Source organism: Pavona decussata, unplaced genomic scaffold, assembly GCF_977016875.1.
Source record: "Pavona decussata unplaced genomic scaffold, jaPavDecu1.1 SCAFFOLD_11, whole genome shotgun sequence".
Taxonomy (NCBI): domain Eukaryota; kingdom Metazoa; phylum Cnidaria; class Anthozoa; order Scleractinia; family Agariciidae; genus Pavona; species Pavona decussata.
Genome location: NW_028145434.1, coordinates 1078686 through 1102055, shown reverse-complemented (window position 1 = coordinate 1102055; position 23370 = coordinate 1078686). Strand labels below are relative to the sequence as shown.

The following is a 23370-nucleotide window of genomic DNA, read 5'->3' as shown; positions in this document are numbered from 1 at the left end:
AGAATTGCATTTTTTTCAAGCAGCTGACAAGGGAAGGTAAGACTAGCGTTAAACGACAGCGTATGGCTTTTCTAAGCCTGAACTAAACTATAAAGGAAAAAACAAAGAACTGTTTAGAGGTGTCATAGTACATTGTCTAAAGAGCTAGTCGATAACTTTCAGTAGAGTTTTAGCGAGTTCTCTTGGCAAACTTACACTGACTTGACATCCGGTTAAGCTAATACTGCGAAGCATATCATCCTGCTTGGACCTGCTTGGACACATCATCAAGTTGAAAGGCGTCTTGCTACAACAATTTAATTTTACAAACTTGTTTTTGGTGTGTTTCAGTGAAAGGTTGCTGCCAAACAATCCGTTTATTGGTAAAGATTTTCATCAACTGTTAGCGACATTCTTGAAAACAGAGCGTGGGTTTTTTCTACACCTTCAGTTTCGTAAACCAACTTGCATTCGGCGATCGTGTGTTAAGTTAACAAGCAAGTGTTGTTTTTTTAAATAATGCGTTGTCAGTAACGCAGGAAGTAAATAAGCGGAATTTTTCGTGTGAAAATAGCTTCAATTTGGAATTTGCCAACGAGAATTCGCGAATGTTTAGTCTGCTGTGGAAGGAAGCTCGATGGCTTCAAACGGCAATCGAAAGAATTTTAAAAAGAACTTTCGATCTTCTAAATCAATCTCGCGAACTGGCCTGTGTGTCATAATATGGTCGATAGCGAATGCTGGTTCCGAACTGTATCCCCTCTTGATTCGACTCATTGTATGAAACTCGTCTCAATTTATATTAACAACTTTGTGATTTTGCGTATAAGGTCGATAAGCATTATCCCGTCGCAAAAACACAGTTTTCATGAATATCAATTAACTGAGATTATTATGAGTTCGACTTCTCCAGTAGCTCGCTTTATTTTAAGAGTGTTTAAAAAGCACGAATTATGGCAGCTTGTCACAAGTATTTGTGTATTTGGTTGTGGTGTTAGGTAATCACACATTTGCATGCGATGTCTGTGCATAACAAAGTGTTCCGTTTGTTAATTGATATAGAGATCCTAATAACCAAGCAGGTGTGTGAGTAACTGAGAGAAAAATCATAAATAGCGAGGAATACCGATGTCAATTTGCGCTAAAAAGTGAGATTGCCTCGAGGCCTTTCCAAGCTTCATCAGTCTTTTGAACGGTATTTAAACAACTAAGGTTTAATCGGTAGATTTAGCTGGCAACCTGCCACATTTCAGCGCTTCTGCTTAATGTACTTCTTTTAAAATGGTTTCTATAAGTATCTGACATAACTGCGGCCTTTATTTGAGTGATGACACTAGCCGCGATTTTTAAGAGGTAAGAAGAGGAAGGGATCCGTGTTTTGACAGTTATTGCTAACAAGCAGAAAGTTCTCGGAATGCTCATCCTGAGAAACTTGTGAACGGGTTTAGAAGTCTTGACTACTGTGAGATACAGCGATCTTTCCAAGGTTTTGAGCGTATTGTAGTTATTATTCACAAAACACATATTTTGATGGCATTGACGCGCTGTTAATCGATCATACACATAAAATGGCCAAGAGGAGGGAACATACCACCAATACGTGTCTAGGCGTCTAAGCCTTCGCTTTGTTTGATTTTCAGCAGCATTTTGTCTTGAGTACTTGGAAAGTGTAACAGCAACCGGATGCAGGGCGATCGTTGTATTGGTTATCGCTTGATGGCGATTTTGACAGTGCTTGTACTTTGGGCCTGCACTATGCAAGGTTAGTTTGTCGGTGGTTTGTGAGGTATTTATCCTTTTACATCGGTATTGCCGGTACAAAACGTCCCTAAGTTAGCATTACCAAGCAAGCAAGTTGTTAATTAAAACAAACACAGATTTTGTAAATTAATAAATTGTATAGTTTCGTTAGTGTTTGAATGTAGAGACACGGTTTTAAAACGCTTTTTTAATACTGCATGGGCTTTTTATGTCGGGTAATAGTTTGGTTTTTTTTCGTCAAAAAATTAAGAATCTTTCCATGGTTATGTATCACATGGAAGAAACAAAGTTTTCTATTATGAAGTTATTTGTTGACAAGGAAACAGTCCAAATGTTTTAGGCAAATCACACGGAAACGGAATTGGGTCGTCACGAATACAAGTGCTCAGGAATAGGAATTGTGCAAGGAGGTAGTGACTTGCTTGAGGTCAAATTATCCGAAGTAGGGCGAACGTAATAACACTTTGAGATTATTTCATACTTTTATTATTATAATTATTGTTGCTTTTTTAAAAGATGCTGAATCACTAAATTATGTGTGGTCACGTAATTGTTGCGTTATATTAATATTCATGACTGAAGAAATGAGTCGACATTTTATTTTCTGTTCTGTCCTTTGGAAATGTCCTATGCTATTTAACTGTATTTTGACGACCATTGAAAATGGCTCCAAGATTTTCTAAGATTTATGGGTTTGATTCTTGATCGGAGCTGATTTTAAAAAGAAAATTAACGTTAAAACCGATAACCGAGATGGGTGAAACACTCACATTAACTTCCTGTCAGAAAATATGAACTAATCATGTTAAATGGCCAGCAACTAAAGGGGTCTTTTATCTGGAAAAATACTCAACTCAATATAGGAAATACAAATTATAACTATTTTGGTATTGATACATGGTTAGTATTTCTATATTTGGCTCTTATTTTAGCTATATGCATGTAATGACGCAAGTGAAACCACACGTTGAACTCCACAAAGGCATTGGAGCGCGTGACGGGCAAACTTCTTGACACTCTTGTTTATAGAGCCGAGATTTGTTAAATGAGATATGGTCAAGATTTTAGTCAAATCGATATGGGGTTTGGTTTGAAATAACTCCAGGATCTGAAGAAACGGACGTCACTAACCCTTACCAAAAATTTCGAGGAGTAATGCGGTTTTCCCCTGACTCCTCAAAAACAAACATTTTCAAATTCCACTTCAATCGGGATTATTGACCATTATTGTCAAGCACTTTATCATGAGCCTCTGGCTCAGGAGATTGCGCGAGCACTCCTTGTGCTCTGATAATAATAATAATAATAATAATAATAATAATAATAATAATAATAATAATAATAATAATAATAATAATAATAAAATAATAATAATTGAGTAAAGGCTTTTCGTTGTTCGGTTATACAACTGGGTAGCGTGATACAAAGTGGGGTAAAGTTTATTTTTCGGCTTAGGAAAAAAAATCGGCAAGAAGCAACGAAAAGGCCAACCTTGAACAATTGGCCTTCTATCGTAAATCCAAGGCGCTAAACACTATGACCATCCATCGATATCTAGACCCGAATGTTGGACGTGTCTTCTAATAATGACTAGAAAGTGGCCTCACTAAAAGTTTGAGGACTATCGTACCATCCTTAGACATTGCTGAAATGATGACCCCACAGTATATATACGGTACATACATCTTATTCGATGGTTTTACATATAATATGAACGGATATTTTGCGAGTTGCGGAGTATTTTCCGAGCCCCGAAGGGGCGAGGAAAAATACGAGCAATGAGCAAAATGTCTGCGCGTATTAAATGTAAAACCATCGAATAAGAGATTTATTATTCCACTACGAAAAGATTTTGTTAGTTTGGTTTCTCTTTTCTGGTAAGAGTGTTGAACTACCCAGCATCATCTGTCCATCCAGCTGTCTATCAGTATATGGCACGTGCAAATGACGTAAACAACACAGAAAGCCGAGGAAATGTCGTTGCCCGTTTTCGCTCTGTTGTAAACCGGTCAAAACGGGACACTACAGTGTATTACGGTCTTGTATTTTGCGCGTTCTCTTGACCTTATTTAGGAAAATGGCGTCATAGTGGAATAATAAAAACGCTTATTGACATGCTCAGATAAATAAGAAACTCAGTTCGCGGTATAAAGATGTAAAGCAATACCAAAGCTATGTTTTTATTATTATACAGGCATCTATTGTTGTCAAGAGAACCACAGCCTTTACTTTATTGACGACCATAGCATTAGGTGTCTGGCAATAAAGTCACTGGATCAACCGAATCCCAGCGTTGACAAAGTGGTCTCAAACATTGCAAACGGTGCAGCCATCGACATAGATGTTCGAAACAAAATTGTATACTGGAGTGATACCCATGCATGGACCATAAACAGAATGAACCTGACGTCTGGAGAAGTAAAGATTATTCTGAGGGAGAATATTGGAGAAATTTATTCCTTAGCTGTTGAATGGGAAAGCGGTCTCATCTACTGGACGGATTACGTGTATGAGAGGATAGAGGTGGCGAATGCAGATGGGAGCTCTAGGAGAACCTTAGTTACACAAAACGTGAAATCTCCAGTTGGGATTGCAGTTGATCCAGCAACCGGGTATGTGATTTACCAAGCATATGTTCATGCATTTTGGTCTTTACATCATACTAGCTATGTTTATCTACTGGAAAATGAATTCATCCAGCAATTTTTTATCTATTGCCCTCATTAGCCTCCACAACCCCCCAAATCTTCCTCCTCCTCTTCCTACTCCTACATCTCATCATCTTCATCATCATCATCATCATCATCATCATCATCATCATCATCATCATCATCATCATCATCTCTTTCATCTTTATAATTCTCATCATTAACCCTTCACCATCATTCTTACCATCATCATCAACACCATCATTGCTACCATCATCATGGTCGTCATCTTCATTCATTATCATTCAGTTTGTGAAGGCACAAGTAGAAGTGTACTGTATAGCCTAACATCGTGGTGAGCATTTCCCAGCGTCCTTTAGAACGTTTCAAGACTTTGCATACATTCGGATTTAGGCCTCGAGAATAGCTTTGCTGGCATCTCACTCAGTATGTTACCAAATGGGAAGACGATCATGATGAGAGAGTTTCATCGTGAAGTTTCATCATTCATTTTTGCATTTAGAATATCTGCATAAGACACAAGACCGAAAAAGTGTTGTAGGGGTGGTTGATAACCTTTTAATTTTGTCCATTTTCCCCTAATGGTGGGCATCAGTTGGCATACTATTGCCGACGATTTTACTGACGTTCTTCGGTTTTGTTTTCAAAGTGCTCTACAAATGAATGCATTTCTTTTATTAAGAATTGAAAGATCGTGTCCCGACTGGGATTTTTTGAGTTTAAAATAACTCTGCAAACTTGTCCACACAATGCAGAAAAGAGAGGTGCAAAATAAAATAAAAATATTTTATCCTTTTATTTAGGTTTGCAAACTCAATCTTCGTGTCATATGTCAACGTTTGTTTCCTTTGTTTAGATACATGGTTTGGTGCGACTACGATTACGCTGAACCGAAGATAATGCGCGCAGATTTAACTGGCGAAAATCAACGGGTGCTGGTTGGATCGCGTTCATTTTTTGGAGTACCTTTGTATCTAATTATCGACTACAGTGAAAGCCGTGTATACTGGACCGACCTTCACTACGCATTCACCCTCGTAAGTTCGGTGGGTCTCAATGGGCAGAATTTTAGACGACTTGTAAAAATCCTTCATCACTCATATTTCCCATTCGACCTGGCGATCTTTCAAAACCAACTCTTATGGGTTGACGAGAACAAGGACGGAATTGCGTGGTTTCCTTTCAAGAATTCGGGGGTTAATAGTGTGACGGTTGTTAATGGACTGTCTCCGCACAATTTGGAAGGGGTTGTGGTGTCCGACCCTTCCAGACAACCAACAGGTACCTTTAAATCAATTCTTTTTACAGTAAAGACCCTTAAGTTAAACTTTCGATATTCCAAACCTGAAAAGCCCCACCAGGAGAGTATCAATAAAGCTATTGTATATTGTGTTGTATTGTAAAGCACAGTTGAGGAGCGTAGGTCCCCTTAAGCCGAGCAGAAGCGTGCAGCACGCAAGGCCAGAGCCATCAGCACCAACAGCACAACGCCTACCCACTGTGGGAGAGGCTTCCTCGCCCGGATTGGCCTCATCAGCCACTTCCGGACACACCGAAGCAGTTCTACTAACTAAGAGATGTCATGGTCATCTTCGACTACGAAGGACGAACAACAAAATCTTGAAAGAAATAACATGAATCAATAATAGATGTTTGTATACTGAGTAGAACCCCTTTTTCTTCACCGTCCTGGCTATGATGGCCTCTTCCACTGAAAGATGATCACAGTGTCAAGTTAGCCAAATTTTTTCAGCCATCCATCTGTAACTTACAATAATTATAATTTTATCGACATGGAAGTAAATGTGATGGAATATATTTTTTTTCCGACACTTTGTTTTTTCGACATGTTATATTTTTCATTACTGGACGAATTTAATCGAAACTGTAGCCAACTACTGCACACTACAGTAGGGCAATCAAGATGATATTAATTACTCAATGTTTGATTATTTTAAAAAAAAGTCAAGGCCAAGTTTTTTCAAATTTCGTTTCATTTTCACGTATACGTTGAATAAACCTCTTATTACTTTTTCAAATCTTCCTATTTTATCATAGAAAATCTAGGCCGTAATCGAGTAGTAAGGATATTTCATTCAGAAAGATTTCAAGCTGGAATGATAGAGAGTAAAATCCATATGTAGTACAAGTCGACAGAATGAACTCTGCCAGAAGGCGTCTTGCTAACAACAGTCAAAAGAATCAGCTTCTTCAAAGTAGGAGGATAAAATATCGCCTTCTCCAAATGTGAATGTTTCTCCAGTTGTAGAAGCAACAGGTAGGCTCGAGTCAGATAACGTAGTAAAGTTATCAGGCGTATTAAGCACTGAACAGGGCTCTTCTCCTTCGGGGTAAGCTCATTTTTCATTTAGTAACTTCGCCAATTCGGATCTACAATCTTATCTTTAATTTACCATGCTGGAATTGAGTTCGTCGACATGAAACTCTAATTTTGCGTCCTGTATGTTTAAATCGTCTTGTTCCGCCGCGACAGTCGGTGGAGACCATCCGGATTTTGAGAATTGTGTTCTTCCTAAACATAATTTAAACTAGGAAATAGCAAAGAAAAATGATATGATAGGATATGAAAAGAAAGAAATGATAATAAGACACATGAAAGGAAGAACTGATTCTCATTATTGCGGTCAGAGCTTGGCGTGTATGGCCTTAATATTTCACCGTTGAATAATAGGCATTAAGGAAGTATGCAGTACTTATCGAAAAAGAAATTATTAATATGACCAGAATAAGAAAACTACTGAAAGTCAGCTATCTCCCTACATTACTGAACTTTTTATTGTTCTTTCGTTATTTCTACAGCACCTGGAAGCCAACTATGCGCAGCAAATAATGGGAACTGCAGCGATTTATGTTTGTTAACTCCTGGACGAGGAAGGAAGTGCGCATGCCCACAAGGCGTTACTCTGAGTGCAGATGGGATGACTTGTAAGAATGGTAAGAAAAGCACTTCAAAAATCTTAAAACAGGAAACATTTCGTGAAAAAAAAGGCAGTAAACTCCGCCTGTGTTGTTGGTGTTTTTTTTTTAACCAGGTATTAAATTAAATTGTCAGTTTTTAAAAACCACTCATGTTTAGTGGTAAAATTGCAGCACATAAAAGACAACTACAGTCCGTCCTCTCTGTAGTTTGAGGCCACTATTTAGTTCACACTGCTGTTTCCCATAGCTTGAGGCCACTATGTCAAAACCTCATTCAATCTATAGACTAGCTTGAATTTAACCACCCTATTGGAACTAGAGTGGCTTAAAGACCCAAATCAAATAATAGACTAAAAGTGACATTTAATTACGAGCTCTTTTCAGTCTGGGTTGGGGGAGGGGGTGGGGGAGTGACAGCAAAGTGCCGGCGCAGAATTCGAAAATAGATAGCCTTTTTAATTTGGTAGAACAATTTATTATTCATTCGACTTGATGTATCCACGGCAATAAGATTGTGGCAGCCATGTTTTCTCGAAATTTGGACTATTTTACCTTTTCATTAAAAAATTAGTTTGCCGTCATAAATAACAAATTTATTATCTCATTTTAGGATTTCTTTATTTGCTTTGATTATTTTTGAGTCAATTTGAACGACTTTCTGAGGCTTTAGAAAAAATAGGTTCAATATGGTGACGGTGCACGACAAATGAAGCAATCTAATTCCAACGTCACGTGATGCAATCGTCCTATTTTGTGGGCATCAAATGAAGGAGTCTTCTACACATGCTATGTGCCCTCTAAGTTTCGATTCCGTAGCTTAATTGCTTTTGCAGCGTCAAAAGAGAGGGACTGAAGAGGGCTAAGGGGGCATAATGTTCCCTCCTTAGGATCAGGAACTCAAACACGCTTAATGTGGGGGGTGGAGGGGGGGGGGGGGGGGGCAATGATAAACCATTCAGAATTTGTAGTAAAACTATTCGCAGGTAAAAAGAAATCAAGAGACCCTTGGCTTTGACCTCATTTTGTCAAAAATAGCATGTTTGCTGTATGTGGTTAAAGTGCGATGTGCAAACTACTATTTGAGTCTTACTAACACGATACCATAGCCCCTCAGAGAACATTCGGCATACAACTTTGACATAAGTTCAAATCTTTTGAATGATGAAAAAAAGTTATACTCAATGACCCGTCTACTACAATCTCGCCTTCACTTGAAATTTTTATTAAACTGCATCTAGCAATGTTGATTTTAGACGAAAAAATTGCTTCTTCCTTAAAACATCCAGATCAAAGTCTCCAAATGCAGAAAAATTATATATCGGAATAGACTTTTTGAGACATGCATACTTCAACTTATTAAACTTTCTGGAAGAAGACGATGACAATCACGCTGTATTTTTTTTTTTTCATCCAGAGTCTACGGCCGCAACCCAGTCACCACCACTTCCAGGTATGTCACGTGAACCTCGTTCAATCGTTTCTAAGCAAAATCACTACTAGGCAAAAAAGGGAACTTTTGCCTGCGCAAGGGAGGCAATTTTTACCACGGTTGCTATTTCCAGGAGATGACAGAAAATTCCAGCTTCTGTTTTTAATTGAAGATAAATTGATAAAAAGACAACGAAATAGGCATAGCAAAAAATGAGCAATAAATTTCATTTTGTAGATCATACATTGAGGTTAACGGCTATAATCATATAACCAGAACGAAATGCTACCTCTGGTTTCATTGGTATGAAACAAGATATCAAGAGTATCAGTGCTTCTCAAACAGCCAGGGCTTTAGATGCATGTATGAATTCAAGGCCCTCAGAATAAGGTTATCGTTTGATATGTTTTGGACAAGCTTAACTAAATGAAGATGAAATCTGGGAAGAAATAAATATAAATATAGACTTTTCTTTGCATTTAGCCATCCAAGTTCGTCTGGCTGGCTCAGCAGTGAAAAGACAAGGTCGCGTTGAAGTGCTCTACAATGGACAGTGGGGAACAATATGTGACGATTACTGGGGCCTGTCTGAGGCACATGTCATTTGTCGCATGCTAAACTATTCAGGCGCAGAATTTGCGCCTCATAGAGCCTTCTTTGGCCCAGGACAGTGGTACTCTCCAATTTGGCTGGACAGCGTGAAGTGTCGAGGAGATGAGTCCACGATTGCTGCTTGCCGACACGATGGATGGAGACGGCATGACTGTTATCATTCAGAAGATGCCAGTGTGGTCTGCTGGAGCGAGTCGACACCTGCTTATGAAGGTATTGAATTCTTGCTTAAAACTTACCTTTCCTCGTGCAATCATCAGGATTCTGTTAAACAACGAGTTAGATGAGTTAGAAAAAAGTCAATCGGGTAGCAAGGCTTTATTTAATTACAGCGGTCATGCTTGGTAGGTTAATGGGGGTAGAATTAACGTGGCCAACACTATTTTCTTTTCAGAACCAACTTTGGCTCCTGGACCACACCCAGGTATGTGGTTTTTCATTTCTGCGGTAACATTTTGCTAAGCTTTAACTCTGTCTCTCAACCACTGATTAAATAATCTCAAGTATGAATTGTAGTTTGCTAAAGGATGTTATTTTCTATAAGTTGACGCACCGTTCTGAAGGTTAATAGCCGTTCGTTTCCTATTAAACTTTATAATGAACTCTTCGTTCCATTTTCCAAGTCGTTCAGTTTCTGAGCAGCTAATTGGCTTCGCGAGGCTTTTGCAAATCCGTATTTCTCTTTTATATGTACCGAAACTCTTCCTATTGACCCAGTGTGTTGTTTACGTTTGTTGTGATTGGCTAGTTTTATTACTTTTGTGTTTGATTTTACGACAATCACTGATGAAAACAGCTCAATGATGAAAGGTCTGTCTTTAGTGTAAATTAAGTTTTCCTCTCGTAACAGAGCTTAAAGTACGCTTGCAAGGTGGAGACACTCAGTATGAGGGTAGAGTTGAAATTTATCTTAACCAAACCTGGGGAACAATATGCGATGACTCATGGGGGATCGAGGAAGCCAACGTCATTTGCCGAATGATGAACTTCCCCGAGGGAGCTTTGAGTACGCAGTGCTGTGGCTTTTACAATAGCTATGGAGTTCCCGAAAAAATATGGCTGGATGATGTTCATTGTGTTGGTGATGAGCAGAGTATCGCAGCGTGTCGTCATCGCGGGTGGGGAAGACACAACTGCAGACACAGGGAAGATGTTGGTGTAGTCTGCAAACATCCACCGTTGTCAACTCCAGGTAAGTTTTCTTATCAAGCATATAAAGCTGAATATCAATATGACTAATACTATTTCTCAGAACCTTTTTATTACGAGGCAAGTTTTACCTGTTTTTAATCAAAGCCTTTTTCTAAGTGCATGGTTATTTTAAATCCAAAATATCAAAACATCATCCATTGTAACGTTAGTCACCATCATCATCTTTATCTAAACACGTTATCACAGTGATTTACATTTGCAAGAAATTAAAATGGTCTTCCTGTAAACCGTGCTAATTAATATAATTTGAAATTATATACCCTAAAATTACAATAATTGAATGTAAAATATTCCTATTATTTAGTAAGTTGGATTTAAAAGTACTTAAAGTGCCCCTAACCCTTCAATTTGTTTTCTTTTGGTAGATTTCCATATCTTTCAAGAACTTATTTTCGAAAAAATTTTTGAGAAATATTGAATCCTTTTTTTTTTACGAGCGCTAGAAGTGAAGGCAGTCTTGTCGATATTTTCACCTATCGTTCGCATTAGTCCCCCACTCGGCCAAATATGGAGCGTGACGTAAGAAAAGGACATCGTGCAAAAATATCCGAAGATTCGCGGTAATGCTTCAATTGTAAACAGAGAAAATGGTTGGAAAATGTGTGGTTTTTGGATGCAGTAGCTCTCGAAATGTAGAGAAAGGAATCAGCATGCATAAGAGGGGTGTCGAATGGTCCCATTCAATTTAAAAGTGCTCGCAAAAATTGGCCTTTGCTCGAATTGCTCGCAAAAATTAAACGGGTGCTCGCTTGCTCGTGCTCGCAAAATTTTTGCAACTGCTCGCATGCTCGCACTCTCGTTAACATGTACTCGATTGCTCGAGATTTCGTTAATCCTGTTAATAAAAGAGAGATTCCAGCTCGCGGAAAATTTACGAAGTACTCGAAGTGCTCGCTGCTCGCTATCTCTATTTTTCTAAAGTGCTCGCTGCTCGCCATCTGTATTTTCTAAAGTGCTCGCTGCTCGCAAGAAAAATTTGACAACAGCTCGTGCTCGCAAAAATAAACACAGTGGTCGCATGCTCGCAAAATGCTCGCAAAGACCATTCGATACCCCTCATAAGATTCCCTTCTGAATCCTTCTGGTGTCCTTTTCTTACGTCACAGTGTCAAATATCGGACGCTTCTCATTGGCTCGTTCCTAATGAGCCCACGAGAGAAAATTTTGTCCAGCGGGGCTTAAAGGGCGCAAAAATTTAAAAATTTCAGTAACTTTTAGCGCTCGTAAAATAAAAAGGATTCAATATTTCTCAAAAATTTTTTCGAAAATGAGTTCTTGAAAGATATGGAAATCTACCACAAGAAAACAAATTTTAGGGTTAGGGGCACTTTAAGCTACCCTGAAATCTTGCTTCGACTGGGATGTTATTCCAGGTGACAGATCCTCTATAGTGAAGGCTACATTCAGCGATCTCCAAATTAGGTTTAGGAATATGCAAATCAATTGATGAATTTCTCAAGTTGTAGGAGTGGACAGTCTGATTCGTTACAAAATAAAGAATGTAATAATTTTTATTACCTTTTTAAGACCAAATTGTGAGACTGGCAGACGGAGCAAGAGAAAGCGAAGGGCGAGTGGAAATATTCCGTGACGGCCACTGGGGAACAGTTTGTGATGACCACTGGGATACTCACGATGCAGATGTAGTCTGCAGAATGTTAAACTACTCAAGAGCGTTACGTGCCCCCAGGCAAGCATTCTTCGGCAGGGGGAACGGAAAAATCTGGCTGAGCAACGTTCATTGCGTTGGAAACGAAACTTCTATTGTACAGTGTGCTCACAAGGACTGGGGTTTCAATAACTGTGATCACCACGAAGATGCATCTGTGATTTGTGAGAGGGAAACAGCGAACTTGGGTAAGCAATTAAAAAAAGTTAACGCTAGTCTGTATAACAAGCATAAATCGACACACATAAGCGGTACATGTAGTCCCCATGTGATCGTCTTTTGGAGGAAAGCTAGAACAAAAGTCCATTGCACGTTTCAATTAGGACGGTAGTTATTTTCAAGCAATCGCAAGAGTAACGAGATTGGACGAGCGCATAGTTGGAATCCGATTTTTTCAATAACGACTATGACTACTAACGAATTGGACAACACGAAGCCTTGTTACAAAATAGTCATATTCTGTGGACAATCATCGTCGAAAAATAGAAAGGAAGATTGTTTCGAAGGACAAAAACTAAGAGAACAGTTTTATTTGCGACTATATGTGTAAAAAGAGCACATTATAGTGTAAAGTTTCTGTCCTATCACAGCAAGCGTGATAGCGCGTATTGTCCAATTATTCAGCTTTACGATGTAATCATGGCTGTTTTTAGCCAATTCAATTCAAGAAATGTTGCTATAGTTGTAATTAAAATAATGATCTTATTATCTGAGGTGAAAACCTTGGACATTCAATGCAAATAAGATCTTTGTAATCGTTATCAAATTATATCTCAGCTCTCAATCAATCACTAAACCAATCAATCAATCAATCAATCAATCAATCAATCAATCAATCAATCAATCAATAATTAACGTGTCAGTCACCCATCTTCCAATTAGGGTTTAGTTTAAAAAAAGAGCTATTAATTACTATTAAATTATCAAACTTAAACAACTTTGGAAAATTAACGTACTTTATAAAACTAATCAGAAATATTTACATTAGGAGTTAAACAGGTCACATTCACGAAAGTTGCCAAAAATGAGTTTAAGACATTGCCAGGCTGCAATGTTACAACACGCAACTCGGTAAAAACTTTGTAAGAAAACTAACACTTTAACAGCACAAAGATTCCTTGAACTAGTACCTCATAAACTTAAACCACTGTGACAAAAACATGCTTTATAATTATTTATTTATAGTTTATTTATAGTTATTTATTTTCTTTTAAGAATCAAAGAATTTTCTCCTGGCTTGCGAGGCTGGAAGGAGTTTAATCTATCATATCTCTCTTGACGCCGGGTTACCGGTGAAAGGAGCGCCTCTGGCTTTGGAGACACGTAAGCCACAGGACATAGCATTTCACTACAATGAAGGGAAGGCTTACTGGACAGAGCAATCAGGATCCATAGTTCGCGCTCACCTAAATGGGAGCTCGAGAGAAGTTATTGTTACAGGGCTGTCCTCTCCGACGGGTATTGCAGTAGACTTCATCGGCCAAAATCTCTACTTTGCAGACAGAAATGGAATCAAGGTATCAAAGCTAGATGGCTCTTACCAGACACCTCTGATCACTTCGATATCTGTTCACGGAATTACTTTGGATAGCAAAGCTGGGTAAGAAAGAGTGATGTCTGGTGATTTGTGAAAACAATAATGTGATGGAATATGTTAAGCCTGGTGAATAAATAAGAATGATGTATTTAATCAGTAAATAACACAGGCCTACTCGGCAAAAAATCCGAGTGCTCCTATCAGGAGTCGAACCTAAGACCTTCCGATTACTAGTTCGGATGCTCTACCACTGAGCTACAGGAGACTCGTGGGAGCTAAGGCCATTAAACTAGGTTCATTTACTGATTAAATACATCATTCTCAATAATATGCATGTCTAATAATAATAGTAACATAAATAAAAGATATATAATTTTAAAAATACAATTGAAAAGAAACAGAGATGTTTAATTAATATGGGATGATCTTGTTTGCATGGAGAATTTTCACTGTAATTGGAATTAGCGCGTCTGATTCTGTAACTGTTCGTTTGTTAAGCAAGCTACAGTCATTAATAAACACTGTATGTTATTCACTGGCAGGGTTCTCCGCCTTGGGAAATACTGTGTCCGAGGTCTTGAGTACACTGCCTTGGGCCTAACTCAAGACAGAGGGCATATATTTTACCCAATATGGACCGACCTAGGTCGCAAGAAAACAAAGCTTAGGTCTTGCAACAAATCTGTCTGGGTTCGCGGGCAAGATCCAGCTGAAGTCTTGGAATGCTCGCACTAGTAATTTTATTGGATTGTGTTATCGAGCGTTGTTTAGTATTTACAAAACAAAAACGAAAAGAAAGGAAAAGAAAACAGAAATAAATAAAAGAATGATAGTAAGGAAAATCTCTCTCACACACATACACATGAAAAGTATTTAAAAGGGTAGAAAACATGGACAACCCGAAACGGGGATCCATAGTTGCCGAAGCGGTAATAACGGATTCACGTGCAACTGTTGATTTTTCAAGGGAGAAAGTGTGAAAAAATGCTGCATTTTTGGAAATATTACTGCAGACAATATAAAGTGTTTTTATCAAAAATGTGCAAAATTGCAGTCACCTTTTTATTGAACTCTTGTTTCCCCAGCCATATCTACTTTACAACAACCGGTATCACACCGCGGATAATGCGCGCTGACATGGATGGACGAAATCAAGTAGTCTTGGCGAATTTGTCCTCAATCAGCGGAACAACTATTGACATAGCATTGGAAAAAGACAACAAACGAATGTACTTTTCAGATCAAAACAACAACCTAGTCAAGTATCTAAACCTCAGCAGTTTAATGTCTCTCTCCGTACTGTCTGATCGCCCTCACGGACCAATTGGAATCGCCTTGTTCAATGGCACTCTTTACTGGACTGGTGGTGGGTCACAGACCTTTGGTGGGGCCATATACAAGGCGAATGCGAACAATTTTGATGGCAGCAACGTGTATGAGGTCATGGATCTTCTTTCTTTTCCAAAAGGATTAAGTGCTCACGATTCTGCAGCTAACGAGATGTCAGGTAGGGTGCTTCCTGGCCGAAAGTAGTTTACTTTACAATTTTTCATGGAATTGGTAACTGTATACGCTTGTCATTGATCAAGGTTCTCACATTGGTATACTTAAGGCATCTTTTTTGGTCTAATATCAAAAGAAAGCATCGAGCTTTTCTAATATTCCAGATATTGGATTTATAAGTGTTTCTAAAGATTATATTCCTCTCACACTGCCCGTTTGCAGCATTTGACATAAGTAGTTTTCAGTTGTATCTTGGTCCTTCTGGCATTAGCGAAAGTTATTCAGGAGGGTAGTAGGCTAACAACTATGAACAAAGAACGCTTGGCGAAAGATTACAACCAACCGACGACGAGGAATTTTGGCAGCAACGAGTATTTGGTTATGGATCTCCTTTCTTTCCTCAAAACGGTTGCATGCTCACGATAAGCCTGAGTATCGGACCTTTGTAGCTCTCAACCCACTCCATCCCCCGTCAAGCCTGATACTTATGCCCACGGGTGGGGAGATCATTTGCGGTTAGACTTAGGCTAAGGTTACGTGTATTTGAAAAGAAAGGAGACGAAAAAGAAAATGGTTTTTGAGGAGAATTTCAGGAGTACTGCTCACACATTCCGGCTGAGATGAAAAGTTATTCCATCAACATTTAACTAAATTTCTTCAACGAGAAGGCAAAAAATGCGGAGACCATGGTCAGGGTCAAACTACCAACGTTATTATATCGAAACTCCAACGTGTTTACCACTTCATTTTCACTCGGGCCAAAATGATTTTGCATTCATTAACTAACCAGATGTGCTTAAAATTCTCTAATTAAAGTTAATATCACTGAATGATTCTATTTGCTTTTGGGTGCATAAAGTTTATCTAATGTGCTCTAAATTGATAGTTATTAATTTTCTTTTAGCCGACCATCCATGTGCCAAAGACAATGGCGGATGCGCCCAACTTTGTTTAATAAACCCTGGAGGTTACAGTTGCCTCTGCCCGAGTGAAATTACTGGGCCATGCCTGACGATACCAACCTCAACACTTTCTACCACATCTATGTCCGTCTCTCTCAGCACAACGGAAAATCAAATCTTGTCCTCAATTTCAAGCTCACCATCATTTAATTTGGCATCCCTTACCTCCTTTGGTGTCCCGTCAACCTTTACCAACCTTGACGTTCCCTCCACATCACCACTCTCTGCTCACACCGCAGAAATATCCTCAGTTTTGGCCACTGGTGCGTCATCCATTTCTTCTTCTTCTACGATGCCTTCCGCCAACACCAAAGCATCTTCTTCGCTTTCCAAAGTGAAATCGTCTCCGTCGCAACTGGCGACGACCACACCACTCTTGAGTGCTTCTATGTCATCTTCTGTTCATCCCACTCCAAATCTCTGTTCCGTTCACGAGCTTTGCAAGAATGGAGGCAGCTGTCAAGAGGACGGTACCAGCTACAAATGCCTGTGCATAGGATATTTCGTCGGTCGGCGCTGCTCAATAGACATAAGTAAGTTTAGTTTGTTACAATTTATAAAAGGCACTCTAGTGAGTGGAGTGACTTTTATTCAAGTATAGCAAACCCGACATGTGAACATCCGTATTGAAAATCAAGAATGTTCAACCGAACTAAAATAATATCACATGATCCAGGACGGTAGGTTTGCGCCTCTCGTTCAAATCAGAGGAAATAAATGTTGTGCCACTAGCACTAAGGACTCAAGCGATGGATCAGAAAATTAACTCTGCAGGGTATGCTAAAGCGCTAAAGGTCGTTTTTTTTTTCTTTCTTTCTTTCTCTTCTTGCGATCTCCTATTTCCTTACAAAGGCTAACGCTCAGTGGGAATTTCACGGGTTCAGTTTAGCACTTTAACATGACTGTAGAGTTCATTCTTTGATCCATCATTTGTGTCCTTAGTGCTGGCGGCACAACGTTCATTGTACCCTTCACATTTATGTTGCCGCAATTACCACCATTATTACGAAAGACTTGCTCCCGTCTGGCCTCTTAGCTCAATCGGTAGAGCAGAGGACTCAAATCCGGCGGTGGTGGGTTCGATTCTCGCCGAGGTCAGAGATTTTTTTCTTTACCTCGTGCGATCTCCTATTTCCGTACTACGGTTAACCCCAGGGAAGGGGGGGGGGGGGGGTACTCGGGTATATTAGTGACGGGGAGGTGCGAATGAGGCCAAATTTTGAAACCCAAAAAAAGTCCCGTCACGCTAAGGAAAACCCAAAAAAAGTCCAGCAGCCAAAAATGTAACCCAAAAAAAGTCTGATACAAGATGATTGATCGTTAACAAATAAACCGCTATAACTTAACGAGAGTTGTCTTTGTCTTGTCATTTTATTTGCACGATTTAAACTTGTTAGTGAAATCGTTTTGCGTAAAATCAAGAATGGTAGGGCACGATTTTCATCAACCCCGAAAAAAGTCCTCGCCAAAATCTTAAGGGCAAAAATAGTCCACCAGAAAATTTCAAACCCAAAAAAAGTCCCAAGCCGAGAATTTCAAACCCAAAAAAGGTCTTCGCACGTCCCCGTCACTATTAAATATACCCGAGTACCCCCCCTGGAGGGTTAACGCTCAGTAGGAATTTCATGGGTTCACTTTAAGACTTTAACATATATACACTGCAGAGTTAATTCTCTGATCGATCATTTGTGTCCTTAGTGCTAGCGACACAACATTCAAATGTACCCTTCATATTCACATTGTCATTCCATAAAAGGTTTTCTCACTTCTCCTCACACCTCATTAGTGTGCTTCCGCTAACAACTCGCCAATACTCAGTTTTAACTGGAAAGAGAGAACTGGTAAAAAGGCATTAAATTTATGATTGGGTGCAACTTTAAATTGTCGTTGTGTCATGCTATTGATGTTTATTTTTTTCAGGTAGTGGAGTAGTTGTGATAGTGATAAACATACCGATAAATCAGGTGAGATATTGTGGCACAAACGGTGAACTTTTTCTTAGCTCAGTGTAATAACTGTTGCCAGTGGGGTATACAATTACATTTCCCATATTTTTTCCCCCACATTTCCCATATATTTTTGGTTTCTATAATGTTATATTTGTCACTCTTTACAGTTTGATTCAATAAATATTTTCACGGAATGCGTACTGTAACCAAACCTCTTTCGTTTAGCTGTTGGTGGAAGCTTTTTTTTTTCTTTTGGCTGCAGCATGTTTCTACTTTTACATGAAGAAATGAATTGGTCCAGAAGGTTTTGTAGCTCATAAAACTGAAAGATTTGTAACAAGAAAAATCTACGAATTTCAGTTTCTCTGACGGATAATTTTTGTTACAAAACATTTCGTATTAACGTTTCTTTATTTCTTCATAGTTCAACAAAACAGCACTGAAATTCCTTGTAGTTGAACACCTGAATACACTATGTGAGGACGAAAGTGACAGCTGCCCAATTCCTCAGTCACAGTAAGTGGACATAATATAGTTAACATACTTATAGATAATACCTTCATATTATTCGGTGTACCGAATGGTACCCTATACTGTACGTTCGTTCGTTGGGTTGTCCGTGGGTGCGAAGATGGTTGAAAAGGCCGATTCTTTTCCGGAAGGTTCGGTGACACTTGGGACAAGGGAAAAGGGGAACGTCTGCTGGTGCATTGCTTGCTCGAGCTTTCCTCAGGGCCAGTCTTGTTTGCTCCGCCGATGCAGTCCTGTTGTTCTCACAAGCCGTATACTACACCGTCAATTGTTACGTCTTTCTTAATTTCATCCGAGGACGGGGAGAGTTGGGAGGGGGAAGGGGAGAGGGGGGGGGGGGAGGTGGAGGGGTATGAGAAGAATGCCCTCTGAAAACACATAAACGTACACTTGCTGAGTTGCGAGTATCTTACACCAATTTTTGAGGTCCATTTTATGGTCTGCTCAATCATTCACAAATGTTACAGGTTGCTAAAACGTTTCTACTTCTGTGCAATGATTAGAGGTTTGCCGTGTGCAACTACAATGCGACTGACCCTTTATAACTTACCTCCCTCTGCTATAGGGGTGCAACAAGGAGAAAACGAGCATTAAGAATGGCTACTTTCAAACCTGAAGACGTCATAGTAATGGAACCTAAGCAAGTCGATCAAAACGTTCGAGCAGAACTGGCTGTTGTTTTTAACATAATGTCCGATGGCTCACCTGCTGTTGTATCCAATGACGACCTGAGCCATATCATATTGGAGTTATCGCCAAATATCAGTCACAGCCTCGGAGGCAGGTTGATTAGCGTTGGGCCCAAATTTCCGGCATCGCCAATGAGCACGCAGTACAGAAGAACATCAAAGGCAGTAAAAACGTCCCAAACAACGATACCACCAACAATGCCACAGATATCAATATCTATAAAAACATCAACATCTCGGGCCATAGCAACGACTGGATCAGCTAGCCTGGCGCCTGGAGGTCCGGGTAAAACAGCTGCTAGCAAGGCAGGCAGCAATGGTGGGGTTATTGGAGGAGCGACAGTGTCCATACTTGTTATCGTCGTGGTGATTGGTCTGGCAATCTGGTATTTCAGGTAACAACGAGTAAACCTTTAATTCTGTCGTATTAGGAAACGTACTGTTACCACCCCAAAATCCACGAATACAAGTTACTCGAGGTTTTGAACTCGCTCTTTAAAAACGTTTTTAAAGGCTAATTTTAAACTTGTGGTAAAGAAACGTCACAGTCAAAACTGAGGGACAAAACGTTTTTTGAAGAATCTTTATTTCCTAAGTACTCGTTAAACTCGAACACAGTTCACTTTAATCCAGGATAAGCTTAGATTAACTCAAACAACTGGGCCCAGAAGTTTTTATTATTTTGTGACATCTTTTAGACAACTTTTAGACAACTCTGATAGCTTTCCGGTTTCAACATGTCGAAGACTAGAATACAGTAACTCGATGTGGGAGGCGAGACTGTGCATGCCGAGTTCCGCGTTCGGTTGCAACAATTGTAAATTCGTCATCTCACAATTGTTGGCTTCCGTTTAGCTGGTGAAGGAAGCTATCGGAGATTAGCTGAGAATCGTCTAAAAGACGTCGAAACGTTGACGCAAACTTAAGTAAACGGTAACGGTATGTTCTTTCATTTTGAAAGACGACCGAAATGGTGTAATACAGCATGATCAGCGATTAAGCTGATGAAGAAGCCAATTGTGGTTTCAAGACAAAAAGGCCAAGCCACCCGTACAGCTGCTATTCAATGGCAATCGCATATCACAAAGTTACTCAGCTTTTCTTTCAAAACACATTTCACTCAGCTTACAACGACATGTAGATGCTTCGGAAGTCTACGCTTCTTATTTAGAAAATTTTTTTTATTAATTGGATGACAGGGTCATCCAAGGAGATTATTTAGGCAAAATACTTAGAATATTGTCACCTGTGTTTCCAGATCGTTCAGTTTGTGTCCTACGAAGGCCTTCCGAAGAGATATCCACCGCAGAAAACGTTGGGTTCCCCTGATTTGAACTACTTCCTAAGAATTCCTTTGCATGCAAACCCAAACTGAGTTGATGGTTACAAATGATATTGCGAACTAACTCAAGACAGAGAGATAGTTGGATAATTGCTACAATCGTGGACAAAACTCGTTGAGAAAACTGCGAATTTTACGCATATATTTCAATCTACCTTAAAAGGAGAGTATCACGCTATTTTTAGTAACACATCGAAAATTGGAAAGACGCTATTCGGTTGATAGCAGCCAAGATATAAAGACAAAATTCCATTAAAAGACTATTAGAATGCAAAGAAACTATCCAAGGATATTTTTGCCGGCAGATGACCAAAAAAGAGAGGGGTTCAAATTTGAAAACGTCTGGCGGACGTTTTCAAATTTCGCTGTTGTAACGTACTAAAAATCGTCGGTGGTACTATATTTTGGTTCAACCTTTCGTCTTAGAATCACTATTAACATTTCTTTAAATTAGCGATTCAGAAATTAATTAACACAATGTTCAAAGTTTAAAGGGTTAGTGAATTTTGGCCAAAAATCACCGCGATATCTCCCATCGATCTCTCATGATACTTCCCCTTTAAATAAAACACCGCCTGGAAAGTACTAAACCTTCACTTCCCCCTCCCCCTAACTCAATGTTGCTTTGAAGGCCGGACGATGACCCAGCCTTTATTTCAGCGGCAGCGCAACGTTTATGAGGGGGAGGGGGGAGGGGGGAGGGGGGCTGTGTTGTTGACGTATCATTGTAGCGCTCGAATTCGGAGATTGACTAACAGTTTCTTAAAAGTTTTGTCCACGATTGTAGTTTCACCTCTATAGAACACCCAGTAACTTTAGTTACAGAGAAAAGATATTTTGTGAAGGGGTTGTTTCCACAAAACAAATAATGTTAGGTATTTCGGTAACGATTATAAAATAATTATTTCTCTAACGGCAAATAGAGGCAGAGATGAAGAAATATGCACTGTTAAGTTGAACAAAATTTATGCAATAGCAAGTTATAGATAAAAATGTCAGCGCTTTCCCGGCGATTTGATTTCAAGACCTCTGCATTACTGGTGCGATACTGGGCTATGAAGGCTGGAGTGTGGAAGTAGGTCCGTTTCATATAAACCCGTGCTTAGAATTGTCAGTGCTGATGCACTTAATATAAACGAAAACAAACAAACGTGAACTGATAGAATGAATTGGAAGGAACCCGTTCGTTCCATTTAAAACCACTCTTCTCTCTCAACAGGGTGAGAGGTACTGTTCCGTACAAAAGAAATACGGATGTGCCCAAGACACATACCACTGCATTTGAGAATCCGGGATACGACAATGTTGACGGTTTTGGGATGGCTGATGGCGGACTTTATAATGACATTCCACCCATTGTTCTCTCTCCTTATGAGGACATCAGCGAATTTGGTGCCATAAGCAACCCGGTTTATTCCGCCATCGACGTAGAAAGTCTCCCTTCTGTTGACGGCAAACGTGCCGGCTCTGCCACGGATAGATCAAGCAGTAACAGTTCTTTTGGCCGCCATCGAACAGTACCTTGGGAGGAGAGCAAAATGGAAGGAGATACCAGCGGGGATGATGCTGGAAACAGCATTTCAATTGTAAGTGTTGCAAACACGAAGGTCAAAGAAGATCCTTTTGGTTTCCGAGATGCTGTGGTGGAACGACATAAGGATTCAGAAACACCCTTGGAAGCTAGTATTCAGAAGGAACTACCGTTGGTGCTTCACTTAGAAGACCGCGAAGAATTTGGAAAGGATTCAGAAACGTAAAAGGCATGCTTTCCGTTAACGCATTGTACATATCTTAATACTTTTGTATTATAAATTAAGCTTTAAGTTGACCTGAGGTCTAACGTTTTGATTTGTTTTTTAAACAGCTTCCTTTTCGAGATTGAAACCTAGAGATGTTTTAGTAGTAGTCTGAAAGTGAAGCCATAGAAAACAAAAGTGTTTGCTGTAGAAAGTATCATACTAAATATAGATGCGTTAATGTGCCATATACAATCCTCGAATACTGGACAAAACCTATATACAAGTACTAATTTCAGTCAATTAGAACGGCGGATCACCAACGCGTGTACACCTGTACTGCGGAAGCTAGAAAAAATTTGCCACAAATTATTTAGACTAACGAGGTTTTAGCTGTTTCAGATCGAGCATTTTTACCGAAAAGAGAGATTTCAAAATCCTGTATATGCAAACATGATGTGTTATTGCCTTTAAGTGAGACATTTAAAAAGGAATATAGAGAACAACAAATAGACGATGTGCAAATGGAACGCCTCCTTTCGAAATGTTCTCCCAGGCCTCATTTCCTACTCTCCCATCGTACCTGCATGTATCTATGCGGAGGAATATTTTGTATAAAAGAAGGACTGAGGAAATTGCCCGTTCTGGAGTTCAAATGGAAGCTGGGGATGAGTTTTTAATTTAATCAGAAATTGGACTTTAACACAAGAAAGAGCATGTTAAAATTAGTCAGTTTGCCAAGTTTGAGATTCTGTCGTTCTATTGCAACAATGTAGAAGGCTTTCAAAAATCGGAAAATTTAGAGATTTGTATGGATTTGGGCGACCTTTGACAAGACACAGCCTAGTTA

The 23370-nt window shown here is 39.4% G+C and overlaps 1 protein-coding gene across 3 annotated transcripts; it reads left to right on the top strand.

Moving 5' to 3' along the window:
* The first annotated feature begins 15 nt into the window (after window positions 1-15).
* Window positions 16-23369, top strand: LOC146488095 (uncharacterized). Of its 3 annotated transcripts, none has more exons than XM_085121169.1 (17): window positions 16-36; window positions 1623-1741; window positions 3935-4352; window positions 5266-5690; window positions 7230-7364; window positions 8764-8799; window positions 9262-9603; window positions 9785-9814; window positions 10241-10582; window positions 12130-12459; window positions 13487-13871; window positions 14894-15315; window positions 16216-16806; window positions 18194-18237; window positions 18647-18738; window positions 19319-19837; window positions 22004-23369. In XM_085121169.1, the coding sequence occupies exons 2-17, from the start codon at window positions 1663-1665 to the stop codon at window positions 22539-22541; spliced, it is 4728 nt and encodes a 1575-aa protein (XP_084977295.1). In that variant the 5' UTR covers window positions 16-36; window positions 1623-1662; the 3' UTR covers window positions 22542-23369. The 3 variants fall into 3 exon arrangements, with proteins under 3 accessions (XP_084977295.1, XP_084977285.1, XP_084977275.1); XM_085121159.1 differs by having other exon boundaries at window positions 17-36; window positions 1620-1741; XM_085121149.1 differs by lacking the exon at window positions 16-36 and adding an exon at window positions 1095-1332 and having other exon boundaries at window positions 1620-1741.
* Window position 23370: the final 1 nt, after the last annotated feature.